This window comes from Mauremys reevesii, linkage group 18 (assembly GCF_016161935.1).
Source record: "Mauremys reevesii isolate NIE-2019 linkage group 18, ASM1616193v1, whole genome shotgun sequence".
Lineage (NCBI taxonomy): Eukaryota > Metazoa > Chordata > Testudines > Geoemydidae > Mauremys > Mauremys reevesii.
Window position 1 is genome coordinate 10,658,606 of NC_052640.1, and position 18,410 is coordinate 10,677,015.

The following is an 18,410-nucleotide window of genomic DNA, read 5'->3' on the forward strand; positions in this document are numbered from 1 at the left end:
AACTCAGAACAAAGAACACAGAGACCCAAGTTCCCGCTCTCTGGGATTTTCAAATTCTCTTCCCTGATTGGTCCTTTGGTCAGGTGTTTCACCAGGTCTGTGTTAACCCTTTACAGGTAGACCTTAACCCTTAACTAACTACTTATGACACGCCCCCCAAATCACCAACAGTGGGAGCACTGGCGGTGATTTCCTCCTAAACTGCAAAACCAACAGAGTAATAAACACATGCACTATTACATATACTACTAAGCATATAACATGTAAAGAACACTTTTTAGCCACTAGATTCTGGGAAACTGTCACGAGAGAGTGCATCAGCAACTTTGTTGGAAGCTCCTGAAATGTGTTGAATTTCAAAATCAAAGTCTTGGAGAGCTAAACTCCATCTGATAAGTTTTTTGTTGTTTCCCTTGTTAGTATGAAGCCACTTTAGTGCAGCATGATCGGTTTGTAGCTGGAACTGCCGTCCCCAAAGGTATGGGCGTAGCTTTTCCAAGGCATACACAATGGCGTAACACTCTTTTCACTGACGGACCAGTGGCTTTCCTCTCAGACAGCTTCTTGCTGAGAAACACGACAGGATGGAAGTTGTGATCCGGTCCTTCCTGCATTAGTACCGCTCCTACCCACGTTCAGATGCATCAGTGGTAACTAGGAAGGGTTTGTCAAAGTCCGGGGCCCTTAATACAGGGTCAGACATGAGCATCGCCTTAAGCTGGATAAAGGCTTCCTGACACTCATCAGTCCACTTAACTGCATTTGGCTGGGTTTTCCTGGTCAGATCAGTTAGTGGAGCAGCGATTTGGCTGTAGTGTGGTACAAATCGCCTGTAATATCCGGCCAAACCTAAGAAGGATTGGACCTGTTTCTTTGACCTTGGGACAGGCCACTGTTGGATAGCCTCCACCTTGGCCTGTAGGGGGTTGATGGTTCCTTGACCCACCTGGTGTCCTAGGTAAGTCACTCTGTTTTGGCCTATTTGACACTTTTGGCCTTAACAGTTAGTCCTGCCTGCCTGATGCGCTCAAAACCATTTTCAAATGTTCTAGGTGTTCAGGCCATGAATCAGAAAAAATGGCCACATCATCGAGGTATGCAACTGCACAGTCTTCCAATCCTGCTAGTAGACCATCCACCAGCCTTTGGAAGGTGGCAGGTGCATTCCGCAGTCCGAATGGAAGCACAGTAAACTCATACACCCCTGCATGGGTGATGAAGGCAGATTTTTCCTGGCGGGTTCATCTAGTGGTACCTGCCAGTATCCCTTGGTTAAATCAATGGTAGAGATGAACTGGGCACGTCCCAACTTTTCCAATAGCTCATCAGTGCGTGGCATTGGATAGTTGTCTGGACGAGTTACAGCATTGAGCTTACGGTAGTCCACACAAAAGCGTATTTCCCCATCTGGTTTGGGAACCAGAACCACTGGAGATGCCCATGCACTGGTAGAAGGGCGGATGATACCCATCTCCAACATGTTGTCAATCTCCTGTTTAATAGCAACTTTGGCATGAGGTGACACCCTGTAGGGTGGGGTCCTAATCGGGTGAGCATTACCTGTGTCAATGGAGTGGCAGGTTTGCTCAGTCCGTCCTGGGTTGGCTGAGAACAAGGCGCGAAGTGAGTGCACAGCTCCTTGATCTGTTGACGCTGCAGACGTTGCAGGGTTGTGGAGAGGGTCACCTCTTCCACACCACCATTTCTTTTACCTTCGTAGTAGACACCTTCAGGCCACTCGGTGTCATCTCCTTCCTGAACTGTAAAGTGACAGACCTGTAATTCTCTGGGATAAAAGGGCTTTAGAGAGTTAACATGAAACACTTTAGGCTTTAAAGAGGAATCAGGGAATGTTATGAGGTAGTTAACAGCTCCCAGGCGCTCCTGGACCACGTATGGTCCTTCCCAGGACGCTTCCATCTTATGGGCCTGTTGCGCCTTCAAGACCATGACCTGGTCTCCTACCTTGAAGGACCGCTCCTTGGCATGTCGATCATACCAGACCTTTTGCTCCGCTTGAGCATCTTTTAAGTTCTCTCGAGCAAGGGCCCAAGAGTCTCGGAGGGTGTTTTGAAGGTTGCTTACAAAGTCCAGAATGTTAGTCCCTGGAGGAGGTGTAAACCCCTCCCATTGCTGCTTTACCAGCTGTAATGGCCCCTTAACCTCATGGCCATACACCAGCTCGAATGGTGAGAATCCTAAACTGGGATGTGGAACAGCCCTGTAGGCAAACAGCAACTGTTGTAACACTAGATCCCAATTATTGGAGTGTTCATTGACGAATTTGCGGATCATGGCCCCCAATGTTCCATTAAACCTTTCCACTAGGCCATTAGTTTGGTGGTGGTACGGGGTGGCAACCAAATGATGCACCCCATGAGTTTCCCACAGGTCTTTCATGGTCCCTGATAGGAAATTTGTTCCCGAATCTGTAAGAATTTCAGAGGGCCAACCCACCCTGGTAAAAATGTCAGTTAAGGCCTGGCACACAGTTTGAGCCCTGGTGTTGCCTAGAGCTACTGCTTCCGGCCATCTGGTAGCAAAGTCCACAAAAGTCAGTATGTACTGCTTTCCTCTGGGGGTCTTTTTTGGGAAAGGACCCATAATATCCACAGCTACTCGCTGAAATGGGACCTCAATTATGGGAAGTGGCTGGAGAGGGGCCTTGACCTGGTCTTGAGGTTTTCCTACCTTTTGGCATACCTCACAAGACCGGACATACTTGGCAACGTCCTTGCCCATCCCCTCCCAGTCGAAGGACCTTCCCAACCTGTCTTTGCTTCGGTTCACCCCAGCATGGCCACTGGGATGATCATGGGCTAAGCTTAAGAGCTTTTCCCGGTACTTTGTCGGAACTAGCAACCGTTTTTGAGGATGCCAGCCCTCCTGGTGTCCACCATAAAGACTTTCCTTGTATAAAAGTCCTTGGTCCACAACGAACCGGGATCGGTTAGTGGAGCTGAGAGGCGGTGGGTTGCTGCGTGCCGCCGCCCATGCTTTCTTGAGGCTGTCATCGGCTTCCTGCTCTGTCTGGAACTGTTCCCTTGAGGCGGGAGACACCAGTTCCTCTGGAAGTGATGTAGGTGATGAGATTGTTTCTGTTGACTGTGAACCGCTCTCCGCTGGTCCACGAGGTGTTATTTCAAGCTCCGGCTGAGCCTCTAGGGTAGGGTTGTCTGCTGGTTTTTCCAGTTCAGGCCCGTTGTCGCCCTCTGGCGGTGGAGTTGTAATAGCTGGCGCCGGTGCTGGCGCTGGGTGCCCTTCCAGTTCCGGTTCTGGGACTGGATGAACTATGGCTGCTGTCGGTGTTGGCCTGGGATCCGGTTCCACCACGTCTGTCTGGGTCTCTGGTAACACAGACGGGGTCTTGGTGGATGGCTCAGGAACAGGGATGGGTGCAGCAGCTCGTCTGGCTTGGCTGCGTGTAACCACTCCCTCTGTTTCTGGCGGCTCAACGTGATGGGCCAAGTGGTTGCCCAGTATCATGGGGACAGAATAATTGTCATAGACAGCAAAAGTCCACGTCCCTGACCAGCCCTTGTACTGGACAGGTAAACGCACTGTAGGTAATGTTACAGGTTTTGACATGAAGGCGAACTGTCACTTTGGTTTTCGGGTTGATGAATTTGGGGTCCACGAAGGTTCGGTGGATAGCTGACACATGTGCTGCAGTGTCTCTCCATGCGATAACTTTCTTTCCGTCCACTCTCAAAGTTTCCCTAAAGCATACGGGTATTTGAGAGATATCTAATTCCGGGTTTCCTTGGTGTGCAGGTGCAAGGAGTTGGACCAGTTCAGGTTCTTTGGGCATTTGGCTTTGATATGCCCCAGTTCATTGCATCCAAAACATCGCCCACTTGATGGGTCACGGGGTTGTGTTGGTTTACTGGAAACTGGTGAGGTAGAAGAAGAGGTAGGGTGTGACTGTGCTTGGGTTGTAGGTGTGGGCTTGATTGGCCCTCGATGGTAAGGTTTAGTCTCGGTGGGTACCTTGTGTGATTCGCTCCCTTTGGCAGTAGCTTTCGTGTTGTCTACCGATGCCATCCATCTGGCTCCAATCTCTCCTGCCTCAGTGAGAGTTTTTGGTTTACCATCTTGGATGTAGCGTCTAATGTTCTCAGGAACACCATCTAGGAACTGCTCCATCATCATCAGGAGGTGTAGGTCGTCTAGCTCCTTAACCTTGGATCCTGATATCCATGAGAAATAGTGTTTTTCCAGGTAAGCAGCGTGCTCTGGAAATGACATCTCTGGTTTCCATTTCTGGGCTCTGAAACGCTGACGGGCGTGATCAGGGGTGATGCCCATTCTGAGTCTGGCCTTGGTTAGGAACAGTGGAAAGTCGTCCATCTGGTCTCTAGGCATTTCAGCTGCCACAAGGGATAATTGTCCGCTGAGCTGTGACCTCAGCTCCATCATGTATTGGTCTTTAGGAAGATGGTATCCAATACAGGCCCTCTCAAAGTTTTCTAAAAAGGCCTCAACATCATCCCCTGCCCTGTAGGCGGGAAATTTCCTCCGAAAAGTTTGATCAGTAGGTGGATGGGGTGGTGGATTATGCTGCTTAGCCTGTTCTACTTCCAGAGCCTGCCTCTGGATTTCCAGATCTTTCTCTCTTAATTCCATTTGTCTGATGTGGTCTGCCTCTCTGGCTTTCTGCTCTGCCTCCATGGCTGCCATGGCCATCTTGTGTTCTCTCTCTTTGGCTTCCAGGATTTTTATTTGCAATCGAGCAAGCTCTAGTTGGTCACTTGTTTCCGTCATATCTGTGCCTTGGGGTGCTGGACACCCCCTCCCTGTTTATGATAACTTGAGTAGAGAAAGGGTAATTAATCCTGTGTATAGCAAATTGTGTGTTGCAACTCTCTATTGTTCTGTACTGAGCAATAGGGAAAATCTAAAAAACTCTCTGTCTCTCTGCGAGAAAAGACTAGTGAAAATCTCAGTGGCTTCCTGGCTTCTGCATTTCAAAAGTCACAGGAAAAAAAAACTGGCTTCAGGAGCTTTCTCTCCTCACCAAACCTGTTTTCCCTGTTGGACGGGATGAGCTCGGAGGAGCACTCCCCCCACCCAAGGAATCCTGATCACACAAAGGAGGGACACACCTCCTTGCAACCAGAGCTAAAAACCTCTGTCTTGAGATTCCTTATCTCCCCAGCAAACCTGTGAGGGCACTTCCCCCCACCTAAGGAATGCACACACTTTCTTTTCCTCCAAGGTGCTTTTCTATGCCACCCGAAAGAAAACTGCTTTTTCCTCAAGCTGCCTGTCCAAGCAACCCAAAAGAAAAACTGCTTCCAACAAAGCCTGCTGGAAACTCAATTCCCTCCAGCCAACCTGGCTGAAGATTTCTTCTAACAATGGGTTCGAAACTCCGCTGCCACCATGTCATGGGATCTCACCCCCACTTTGAGCTTGTGGGTTCAAAGATGGGGACCCGCATGTATTCTTCCCCCACCCTAACCCTTAGGGTAGGATTCCTTCTCGCTGCCACCAGTCAGGTTAACGTGTCTGACGCACTGCCTGTCCCCCAAGCTTCCCCTGGGGAACCCAGATTCAAATCCCTTGAATCTCTACACACAGGGAAGCAGCCCACTTCCCCTCCTCTCCTGCTCTCTCTCTGCTTGGAGACAACTCTTGTCTCCACAGAGTGGCGCCTAGCTTCCTTCCCCTGAATCCACAGGTAAGGAACTTAACCAAGTCCTGAACTTAAAAGAGTTTATTAAAAGAATAAAAGAAAGAAGAGAAAAAATACACAATCTCTATGAATCCAAGATAGACATTCATAGGGTCTAATCTTATTAATCCCTGGAGAAATTTCTCCCTTTTCCTCAGTACAAACAATACAGGCAAAATTACGAATAATCAATGCAAACACACAGAATTGCAGACACAGGATTCTTATATGAAATTACCCAGTACTTCTAATACTCACTAGCTTGAATAGAAGAAATTAGTTCAGAAAGATGAGCAGACTTGGTTAAGCGTCTAGACTGGTGTAGTTCCAGACGGCTAAGAACTCAGAACAAAGAACACAGAGACCCAAGTTCCCGCTCTCTGGGATTTTCAAATTCTCTTCCCTGATTGGTCCTTTGGTCAGGTGTTTCACCAGGTCTGTGTTAACCCTTTACAGGTAGACCTTAACCCTTAACTAACTACTTATGACACCTTTACTTAAGGAATCAGCTACTCTGCAACAGAATCCACAGCATCCCATAACTCTTGTGACTGAAACACTTAAGTCAGCACCCTGTAGCTGAAAATCAACTCAGAGCAACTAATGAATCAGCATCATGTACCAACTTAGTGGAGTCAGATGTCTTATGACTGAGAAGCAAAAGTCATTTCCCTTGGCACTCAAAAAAAACTGGACGTACATGCCATGAAAACCCAGCTCTGTCAGGTAAAATCCAGCTTTTTCTACAGAAAAGAAGTTCTCTTGCTGGTACTGCTCTGTAGCTTCTGTATCCAAAGCAGTGAAAAGTACCTTTCAAAACCTTGATTACATTATTTGACTAGACTGCTGTAGGAGGAGGTGCAACCATTAGCCTGACAAAGCTGCTGTGTGGACCATGGAAGACTGGAGGCCCCTTGCAGTTTCTATTTTTTCTCCAAATTTACATATAACAACTCTCTCAAAGAGAAGGTGTCTCCATACAAAAAAAGTTAAGCCTGTACTGAGCTTCAGACAGTAGGCCATGGAAAGGATGCACAGTCATCAAGCTTTACTTATATAAACTGGCAAGAGGTTATACAAGCAAACAAGCTTTATAGATGAGACCACGATTTCCACTCATTGATCAAATGCTAAATCTACGATGAAAAGAGACCCATAATCCATCTTTGTTGTTCAGTCAAGGGTTTGACAAAAAAAGAGGGAAATGAAGGATGCTACAGTGAAATATAGATCATGGGCCAACAGATCAATGCAGAAAGTAATAGATATACTAGGTCAGAGACAGCAGGAATACCTTGCCCCTTCCAAGATTCTTTGGTCTCTTATAGACCAAAGTAAGAATAAGACTGAACTTTGATTGCTGTTGAGGTTCCTGGGTCCTGTTCCCATTAAACACATGCATATTATTCCCCTCTAGGAATCTGTATTTCTTATGGTAATGAACAGACAATATGCAAGTGGTATAAACAAAGAAGTATTAAGCACTTGTTTCTGCTATACATAACTACTAGCATTGTTAAGCATTTGAATACATATACTACAGGCTAACGCCTCAAGCCAGCCACTTCTCTTTTTCAGGCTTCAGGACAGTTACCACCTGTTCAGGATCACTTTATCGGCATCAGTTACACTTTCAATATTGCTTCACATCAACTTTCTTTTTAAATCAAAGTGGCATACATGCCAGTGAAGTGCTAGTGAATGATCCACCATTTACATTAAACACAACCTTCCAACTTGCATAAGAGTAGGTACGTTTCTGGCAGACGACTTCCCTTTTCCCTTTGCAAAATCAGCTCTCATTCTGCCCTGTCAGTTCCACTACCCCTACTATTATGACGTGCCACTCCATGCACAGAGCTAACTCAGTCACCTTGTCAAAAGAGAAAAGGGGGAAACGAAAGCAGAGTTTGAGAATGGAAAAAGGAAGGAAGTGTGTGAGCTGAATAAGCCAGACTCATCAATAAAATGGATCTCCCTTCATGATGAAGTGGCTCTACTAACCACTTCCTTGACAAAGCAGGTTCGCCGGCTAAAACCATAGTAAAACTACCTGTTAGATAAATTAGTTATAGCAAAGGGGCAGAAGATAATTTCTTGTCAGTTACAGAAAATACAGCACAGTTAAAAGCCAATCAATACATTTCCTTTCAAATGTAGCACTGGTTCCTTAAGAGATTAGATATACCGTATATGCAGAGTTCTCCACCCTGTAAAAAGAACAGGAGTACTTGTGGCACCTTAGAGACTAAAATTTATTTGAGCATAAGCTTTCATGGGCTACAGCCCACTTCTTCGGATGCATAGAATGGAACATATATTGAGGAGATATATAAACACATACAGAGAGCATGAAAAGGTGGGAGTTGTCTTACCAACTCTGAGAGGCCAATTAAGTAAGAGAAAAAAAAAACTTTTGAAGTGATAATCAAGATAGCCCAGTACAAACAGTTTGATAAGAAGTGTGAGGATACTTACAAGGGGAGATAGATTCAATGTTTGTAATGGCTCAGCCATTCCCAGTCCCTATTTAAGCCTAAATAATTCACCCTGTAATTCACCTGGCTGGCAATGACTTGAGCTGAGTGACAGCAGGAAAAATACTAGTCTAGTCTCTACAGTTTCTAAAAAACACTCATGAATTAATAGACCACAATATTTTTACTTATTTCAGGCAAATCTACCCCTTCTGCTCCTATCATTCTAGACACTAAATTTTACTAAGAGATTAAGTACTAGAGAATTGCACAAGGATTTTTATTAAGGAGTAAATATTTGGCACAACACTGCAGGAATCCTACTTTTTTCTCCACACACTCCCATTATTTTCATTCACCCAAGCAGAAAAATTCCTTAGCTCACTCTGCTCAATTTCATCTGTGCTCAGGCATAGCAGCACCAACAGTTTGATTAAATTCTTAAGACCTAGTGACTGCTGCAGCAGGACAGTGCTAGCATGCAAGAGGCACAGGCATGGCCATTTCCCTATGCTTCCAAGAACATTATACAGGCACACAGAAAGTAGAAATTGGTATTATTAAAAGGTTTCATACCTATAATTAGCCTCGTGGATGGGTGGGAAGCAGAAGCGGTATATCTTGACTTTAGTAAGGCTTTTGATAGTGTCTCACATGATCTTCTCAAAAAACTAGGGAAATGTAGCCATCGTAAGGTGGGTGCATAAATGGTTGGAAAGCCATTCCCAGAGAGTAATCATCAGTGGCTCACAGTCAAGTTGGAAGAGCATATTGAGTGGGGTCCCACAGGGATTGGTCCTGGGTCTGATTCTGTTTAGTACCTTGATAAACGATTTAGATAATGGCAGAGAGAGTACACTTACAAAGTTTGCAGAAGATACTAAGCTAGGAGGGGTTGCAAGTGCTTTGGAGGATAGGAATAAAATTCAAAATGATCTGGACAAACTAGAGAAATGGTCTGAAGTAAATAGGATAAAATTCAATAAGGACAAATGCAAAGTACTCCACTGAGGAAAGAACAATCAGTTACACACATACAAAATGGGAAATGACTAACGAGAAAGGAGTAAATGCGGAAAGGGAACTGGGGGTCATAGTGGATCACAAGCTAAATGAGAGTCAATACTGTAACATGATTGCAATAAAGACAAACATCATTCTGGAGTGTATTAACAGAAGTGTTGTAAGCAAGACTCAAGAAGTAGTTCTTGCACTCTGTGCTGATATGGCCTCAGCTAGAGGAGTATTGTGTCCAGTTCTGGGCATCACATTTTAGGAAAGATGTGGACAAATTTGAGAAAGTCCAGAGAACAACAATGATTAAATGTCTAGAAAACATGACCTATGAGGAAAGATTAGGGGGGGGGAAGGGGCGGAGGGTGTTTAGTCTGGAGAAGAGAAGACGAGGGGGGAGGGAGAAGAGAGACACGATAACAGCTTTCAAGTACATAAAAGGTTGTTACAAGGAGGAGAAGGGAAAATAGTTCTCCTTAACCTCCGAGGACAGGACAAGAAGCAATGGGCCTAAATTGCAGCAAGGGCAGTTTAGGTTGGCCATTAGGAAAAACTTCATAACTGTCAGGGTTGTTAAGCACTGGAACAAATTGCTTAGGGAGGTTGTGGAATGTCATCATGGGAGGTTTTTAAGAATAGGTTAGACAAACACCTGTCAGGAATGGCCTAGCGCTGGGTCACATACTCCCCTCCCGCCCCCGATTTCTCCCTTCCAATTAGCAACAGATTCTAGAGGTTTTCTAGAGGGGTCGGGGAGCAGCAACACCAGGTGTCTCAGGCCAGCCCTGCGCAGGGGGGCCTCAGGCAGAGAACACCCTCTCTCCCCCCCAACCCCGACTCACCTCAGCAGGCCACCCAATCTGTCTGGGTTGTGGGGGGGACGGACAACCAAAAATTGTAACTCAAAAGGGGTCTCAGTTAAACCCAGAGAGCCTGAGCAGCCCACTGAGGTGAGTCGGGGGTGGAAGTGGTGAGCCCCACCATGCAGGGCTGTCCCGAGCCGCCTGGTGTTGCTGCTTGCCTCCCTGAACATTCCTCTGTGCCCCCCCTCCCCGCCCCCAGGGAGGTGCACCCCACTGTTTGAAAACCTCTGCACTAAATAAAATGCGTTGTCCGCCATTATAGGATTTTTCTTGCGTACCCCCTAATGAGAGCTCACAAACCCATACGGGTACACACACCCCCAGTCTGAAAACCACTGGCCTAGTTATTACATAGTCTTGCCTTGAGTGCAGGGGACTGGATTAGATGACCTATTGAGGTCCCTTCCAGCCCTAGACTTCTATGATTCTATTACAGCAAAATAACCATGTACCAATAAAACTGTCCAATAAAAGTAACCGATCAGCAGCAACAGATTCAGTATAAAAATGCAAGATGTTTTTAGTTGTGAGCATTCACAATGAAGTGTCGCTACTTCAACGTACCACCTTCTTTTATCTGTGCCAAGCCCAAGAAATTCAAAAGCTACAAGGTAAAGTGCGACAACTACTTAGTTCGCTTGAATATTTCAGTAAAACAAATTAATCTATCATGGCCAGCTCCATCTCAAAAAAGGCCATAGGGAAACTCTTTATTTCCAAGAGAATAAAGTTAAAATCATCCAGACATTTTACAGAAAGGGAAGCATCATGTGCAGGAAAACTAAATTTCTAATACTTACCGGTCCTTACCTAAATTTCTATAAAAATTACCCACGTCAATCACTGGGCAGAATTACAGATGTCAACTCTGCTGATTTGGAAAACTTCAAACTTCTTGCCCATATGTGAGACTCCCTCTCCTCTAAATCTACTGAACAGCTCTTCTGCACAAAGACTTTTCACCACTTCTGCTGTTAGAGACTCCCTTCTTCCAGAACAAAACAGCCACTGCTTGACGCCCTGCTCTAAATGTGGCTGACACTTGGACAGCTGGCTGCCCAATGCTCAGCTGGCCTCTTGGAGATAAGGTAAGGTCATCTTTCTAGTGTCTACAGACTTTGGCTAAAACAGCCTTACTAATACAGCTAATACTAGAGAAACTCAATGGCTCAACCCCTTGGCTTTCTAATACAGACCAATAACTTCAAATATATTGGCTTCCAAGGTAACACTGAACAGAAGCAAATAGCTAATGCAAACACTTAGAACACTCTGTACACTTCTGCAAGTGAGTTTATGAACAGCCCCCGTTTTCCACAGGATGAGCAGCTTCTGGACAGGTTTTCACCTATTTTGCTGAACTGGAAGGGCGTGCACTGATGATCTGAACACTGGCTGGGAGCCAGGAACTCCCACTGCCTGATTTCCAGCCCCAGTTCTCCCAGAGTTGTGGGTTCCTGGGATAATCACTTAACCCACCTCCCCAGTTATAAAATGGGGATAGTACCTCTTTCATAAGATAGTGAGGCATAATTTATACGGAGCTGTAAAGCACCACACAGAGTTAGTATTAAATGAGGGGTCAATATAAGAGAGAAGCTCTTATTGAAAGAGTAACAGGAAAGTCCATGACCATGTTTTCAAACATACAATTTTGTACTTAGATTTGATTATTGTCAGAGATGTTCATTTACATCTTTCATCCTCAAGAATCCCAAAGTGCTTCATCAACTATATTTCCACCAATCTACACATAGGAATAACTTAAATCAATTAAATGCAGCCACTGCTGGGATGAACATCCTAGCTGTTTAACAGTGCACTGCAACATTACAAAACAGTTCAGGGTAGGAAGCTAATGCCCTAGCCCATTGCAACTATGACAAAATTTTAGGTAGGCAAAGTAGACAGACTGGAAGAGAAGAATCATCAGATCTTTAATTTCCACATTAGATGAGGACTGCTGTTTTAAGTCTCATCTGTCAGACAGGACCTATAGCAGAACAGCTGCCCTTAACACTATGCTTAGATATTGGTTAAACAATAAATTAGAGGGCAGATGGCCACTTGCTGAATCAGATCTTGCTGAACCAGTGTTTTCTTTAGAGAGCCATCATCAAAGTATTGACCAGGCCAGACCCTGGTCTTAGGAACCAGTGAGACAACAGACCGAAGTATCATGCCTGCAGATCCATAGAAAATGGTTGGAAGAGTAGAATCAGCACTTCAAGCAGACTTTATTCCTTTCTCCAGCATCTAGTTGTTTTGCTTTGTTAAATAAAGTAATGTCCCAGTTCTCCATGGTTAGGAGAGTCTTGAAGTAATCCCAGGCAAAAATCCCTCATCTTGTGCCTTCCACAGGTAGACAAATCAGTGAGCTCGCTCCCAAAACGACATTTATCTTAATGGTTATGAAACTGCATGCTTCTTAATCAAACACAGTGACACTTTATGTTCACAAATATACAAAACTGCAGATCAGCTGGTTACACCTGAACTGAATTCTGCACAAACAGAATTCTTATTTGGTACCAACTAGCACAAGAATATAATGAAATCTGATCCCGACATCAGCTGTTAATGACTCCTGGGTCCCTGACATTTCTAAGTTCCAATGTATCTCAGTCCTTCTAGTTACTCATTCCCAAGTCACCGCTTCCTCATGTAGTCACTTACAAAAACGAACCGAAAACTGTGTTTGTTTCCAAAATATTAACACTGTCAGTGTTCACTTATTAGCTGAGTAAAATGCTGTACAGAGGCTATTTGGCACACAGAATATTTCCTAGCACTGATAGATACATGCATGCCACTTGCAGCACATATGCATAAATAAATAAATAAATAAATAAACAAAAACTAAATAAATAGCTCTCAGCACAGCAAGACAGGTGAGTGGCCATACAGGACAGAAAGGACTAAACACTTAAAATGTTCCTCTCTCCCCAGCCTACAGAAGGAAAGAGTGATGGAGGACAGTTCAGTAGTCAAATTCACCCCTACAAGATTATGAAGCTGTTCTTTACACCTTTCCATTCATTACTATAGACACAGTACTGTTTTGAGAATATACTGATGAGCTCTCAGAAAACAAGTTTATCCAATATCAGTTCAGCTCCATAATTTCAAACCTTTACAGTAAAATTTGGACAGTTTGCTGTTAGGCTTTGTCCCGTTTCATGATCACATCTGTATTTAACTTGTCTGTGCTAATTTTTTTTTTTTTAAACTCACTGTCAATTTTAGGTCATCAAGGATTTGAACTCCATGCCTTAAATTATATTTACACTAAGAAAACATGTTTAAAAGTTTCCTACTATTGCTAACACTGCTTTAGCTGCATCAGTGCTACCAAACTGCAGGACTTTTGCTAGGCCACTAGCTGCCATCAGATGTAACCACTCTATATGCCTGTCAGATTTTCTCAGTACAGATGAACCAGCCCTTCTAAATCACTAGTTTAAGCAGATCTTTTCCAAGGAAGTCTGATTGTCCTGGTGATCAAAACAATGGTGGTAGATGACAATACATGTACATCACTGCCAATGTTGCTTATACTGATGGAGCTGAACTAGCTTTAGCAACACTGAAAAAGCTTTAGAAAAAAAGTTTCCCAAATGCAGAAAGGGCCTAAATCATGAACCCTTACCCAGCAAAACAGGAAGTAACTGCAATGTACATACACTCAAAAGGGGAACTGGAAAGTGTCATGTTAAATCACATGTTTATAAACACTATTCTGAGAACCACCAGTCTCAGTCTTAGGACAATATATTGCATCATGCCAAACCATTTACAAAAACAAGTCTTGCAAAGTACTATTATTAAGTATTTACACAAAGAACAAATATACAATAATGAACTCTTCACTCTAGCAGACAAAGGTATAATACATTCCAATGGCAGGAAGCTGGGAATAAGACATAAATTGTTAATAGTGAGAGCCATTAACCATTGCAACAATTTAGCAAGGGTCATGGTGGATTCTCCATGACACACAATTTTTAAATCAAGATTGGACGTTTTTCTAGAAGATATGCTCTATTAATTGTTTTAGGGAAGTTTATGGCCTGTATTATACAGGAAGTCAGACTACATAATCACAATGGTCGCATCCAACTTTAGAATCTATGAATAAGCAAAATTCAGTAGTTAAATTTATGGCAATTGTGGGTGTTAAACTGACTGGCAAAAACTGTTCTGTACTAAACAGCCACTTGTAAAATATCTGTAAATACCTCTAAATGTGTACTTAACAGAAAAACACCGATAATTACGCTCCTTTCTCCCTAACTTTGGAGAATGCATTTGTGTGTCTTGAAGGGATTTTTAAATAGTTTAGTATCATATTTTGTATGAGTCTTACTCTACTTTGAAGGTCTGCCACCCTTTCCACCCCCAAAAAACTAATTTGGATCCTCCAGCTACCAAGCGAATGCTGAAGTACTTACAGTAATTTTTAAGGCCTATAATAAAATGTATTTGGAAATCAACTTATGAGAACTAAAGCATACACTACAGGTCTAAATATTTCATCAAATTACTATTTTCTCTCCTTAAAAAATTCAACTTGTCAGCACACCTTGACAACAAAACCTTTATATTGCACAGGTGCCTCCAAAGTTGATTCTAGCATCACATCAAAGATTTTATTCCAAACAATACATATCCATCTACCCTGCATTTTGGGACATTCCTAGGTAGGGAGAACCACCTGAAGAGCTCAAAACTACAGAACAAGGTAAATAGCATGTTGTAATATAGGTAACAAATAATAAGCTAGAAAAACAGAGAATGGCAAAAATCCACACCTTTACTGGAAAGTTACTGATTATTAAGCAGCAGAAGAGAAAATTTCCTTTGCTTCAGCCTATAGTACTAATAAATCACTGCGAAATACCTGCAAGACATAGATGTCTTTGATTGAACACCAGTGGGGAAAGCTTTTTTATTTTTCTTTAAAGGCAGCTTCACTTTTAGTGATGATACCTCTTTTTTTACTCTGTGTCTGCCATCATTCATCTGTTATATTTACCTTCATAAAATGTTCTGGGGGGACAGACAGTTTGAAAAATGCCTTACAAGATAAAGTCGTATTGAAGCTACTTTACTTGATGGGCTCACGAGGGAGTTATACTTGCTTTGACACAACCCATACACTGAGGATGTTCAATTCTCCGCTATGACAATGTTTACACAACACTTTTAGTATTTACATAACACCTTTCACCCAGAAAGGTCCCAAAGAGCTTCCCAAGTTATATGCCAATAAAGGGCAGAGCCAAGCTACATACGATAAACTGCATAACATTCCATATAGGGAGAAGGGAAGGACTTTTGGCACAGACATTGTGATAATCCCTTCTTACGAAAAATTCTGTAATATCCACAGAGACCAAAACTCAATTGTCCAGTGAAGGAACACAGCACAAGGAGTTAAGAAATCAGTTCTACTCTCTGCTATGCCACTAACTAAAACTGTTTACTTAGTCAAGTCACATTCTCTTTATACCTGAGATTCACAATCCTTGAAGTGGGAATAATATTGCTATTCTTTGTAAAATAATTTTACATCTCTAACTGGAGTGTGCAGTAGTAGTGCTTTGTATTATTATTACCCACAGCCTAAGAGGACTATACAAACAGCATGTAATATGCTATCCAAAATTAGATTATGCTGTACTGTCTGTCAAATATTTCATGTAGTCATTTTGCTCTGCAGTGATGATCCAATGAACGATCCCTCACCCAATTTGAAGAGAAATATTGTGTTGACAGGACGTATATCTGCATGAAAAGACAATGCTGATAATGAATTTACTGTGTTTACAGCAGCTCTTTCACCTGTCAGGCTTCAGTTTGACACAACGTTAAACAAGCAACTATCATGGGGTTTATACAGAGCTAATCCTAAGGGGACCCACACAATCCAACTAAAACACCCATAAAACTAATACAATTCCCATATGTCAGGTACTTCTGGACCTTGAGGGGGATAATGCTGGCACAGACGGACCCCACAACACTAGGTCCCTTACCACATTTATATAAGAGTAATGTTGCTTGGAGATACAGAAAACCTGATCTGGATAGTCAAGAGAACAGCTGCATGTGGCTGTGGTGGCTAACTTTGTCAAAGGGCCATAATGACCCTACATTGGATTAACATAATCGCTACAAGTTAAAAAGTGACGTTCTGGGTGCAGTGTTCGACAGAGGGACAGACTAGATCTGGGGTTCTCAAACCAGGGGTTGGGACCTCTTAAGGGGGTCACGAGATTATTAAGTGGGAGATCACAAGCTGTCAACCTCCACCCCAGACCCCGCTTTGCCTCCAGCATTTATAACGGTGTTAAATATATTAAAAAGTGTCTCTAATTTATAAGGGGCGGGGGGGGGTCACACTCAGTATGTGAAAGGGGCCCCCAGTAAAAAAGTTTGAGCGCCACTGGACTAGATGATCAACTGGCCCCTCTCCTAGCCTTGAAGCGTCTGCCTCGATAGGCGGGTTGCCCAGTCCCAAAGGGCCAGTCACCTCCCACCCCCCTGGACCCGATACCCGGGCGAGGCGGCGGCAGTCGGGCGATACCCCACCTGGTCGGCCCCAAAGGGGGTGATGTTGGCTTTGACGGAGCCCACGCTCAAGCCCACCAGGGCCAAGCCGGCGAAGACGGCGATGGAGCAGTAGCGGCCGGCGCCCTCCTGGGAGTGGGGGGGCTTCCCGCAGAGCGCCTGCCGCGGGCCCGAGGCGGCCAGGGCCGGGAAGGCCAGCATGCCCAGCAGGTAGAGCGCCAGGCTGAGCAGGATGGTGCCGAACTTGCCCAGCAGCGCGTCGGCCAGCCAGCCGCCGAAGGGCGAGACCAGGTAGGTGATGCCCATGAAGATCAGCAGGGCCTGGCTGGCCTGGGCGCCCTCCCAGCTGTAGGGGGGCCCGTTGAGGAACAGCACCAGGTTGGAGGTGACGCCGTAGAAGGCCACCCGCTCCAGCAGCTCGGCCAGCAGCACGGCGGCGCAGGCCAGGCGCCGGCCCTGGAAGGAGCTGGGGCCGCCGGGCGGAGCCCGGCCCCGCCACCTGCCGCTGCCGCCCCCCAGCAGGGGGCTCCGCTCGCCGGGATCGGCCCCGCGGGGCCCCTCCATGGCGCTAACGCCCAGCGCCGCCGTCCCGCCCGGAGCCCCTCAGCCAACGCTCCCGCGGCCAAGAAACTTCTCCTGCCCCTCCCCCTCGGGTCTCTAGTGAGGGCTCCAGCCCCGCCCGCTCGGTCCGGGCCGTACGCGCTGATTGGCTGCTTCGGCTGTCACTCCGCGCTGGCGCTTCCGGGTTCCGCGCGCAGGGGTTGAGCGGGGGCTGCCCCTAGCCGGGTTCCGCCCAGGGGCGGAGTGACGGGGCTGGGTGGGGCGTGGCTGACTGGAGGGAGGGATTGCAGGGGGAGTGTGAGCTCTGGGTGGCAGCAATAAACATCCCCTTCCCTGGCTAGCTTGTCTGTGGGGTCAGTTCACTCCAGGTGCTACAATGATGGGGCCACACAATAAATACTTTCCACCTACCTGAGTTCCTGATGCTCTTGGGCCTGCATTGTCTTAAGAGGACCAGGAACCGCTCTCTTGTGATCGTGTTTTGGCATATTATTCTATGGACTGGATAATCTTTATTACGCTCTCTGATTTTATTGTATTTATACAGTCCTACTGGCGTGCACACCACTTTACTTGAAAGATGAAATGATAGATTCAGGACCTTATGTGGTAATTCAACACTCAACAAAACAAGGGATAACAACAAAGAATGAGACAAGTGGATTGAGGGGGGGATGGTATAACAGAAAAGGATCATGATTTTACACACACTTTATGTCAAGCAAGTACGTTATGAGTTCCTCTTTGGAAATAAATTTTGGCCATAAACAATGAAATACCCTGCTGCCTCTCACCCATTTCCAGGAAAACCCACATAGTTTCTATTCTTTTTAGGTTCTTATGATGCTGCTATCTTCATGGTATATATAGAGCCTAATTCTGATAATTTTTTTCATTTTCACTTCTTTAAATGGTCATAGCCTGAGACAGATCCTGTCTTCATACTTTGAAACAGATGGACCAGTTAATCTTCTCCTTTTCTGATTTCAACACTGAATTAAAATTAAATTTGCTTGTATGATCACAATAAAATATTACTATGAAAATGTGATTTTTTGCTCTTGCTGCTCTTCATAGTCAGAAAAAAGAAAACTAAGAAAATAGGAATGACAGTCAGGAAAAAATCATGTTGGAAAAAATGGAATTCTCAGTTTAAACTGTCCCATTGTTTATGTAATGCTTTTGCATCACACTGATATTATAAACTGATCAATTAACACACCTTCAAAATTATTAATATTTATA

At 44.7% G+C, this 18,410-nt stretch overlaps 1 protein-coding gene across 1 annotated transcript in view; it reads right to left on the reverse strand.

Annotated features, from left to right (window-relative positions):
* SLC15A4 (solute carrier family 15 member 4) overlaps nucleotides 1-17,241 on the reverse strand; it is a 56,458-nt gene extending 39,217 nt beyond the window's left edge. The window contains exon 1 of the mRNA XM_039505478.1: nucleotides 16,626-17,241. Within this exon, the coding sequence (XP_039361412.1) occupies nucleotides 16,626-17,168 (543 nt within the window). The 5' untranslated portion in view covers nucleotides 17,169-17,241. The remainder of the gene's footprint in view (nucleotides 1-16,625) is intronic.
* Nucleotides 17,242-18,410: the final 1,169 nt, after the last annotated feature.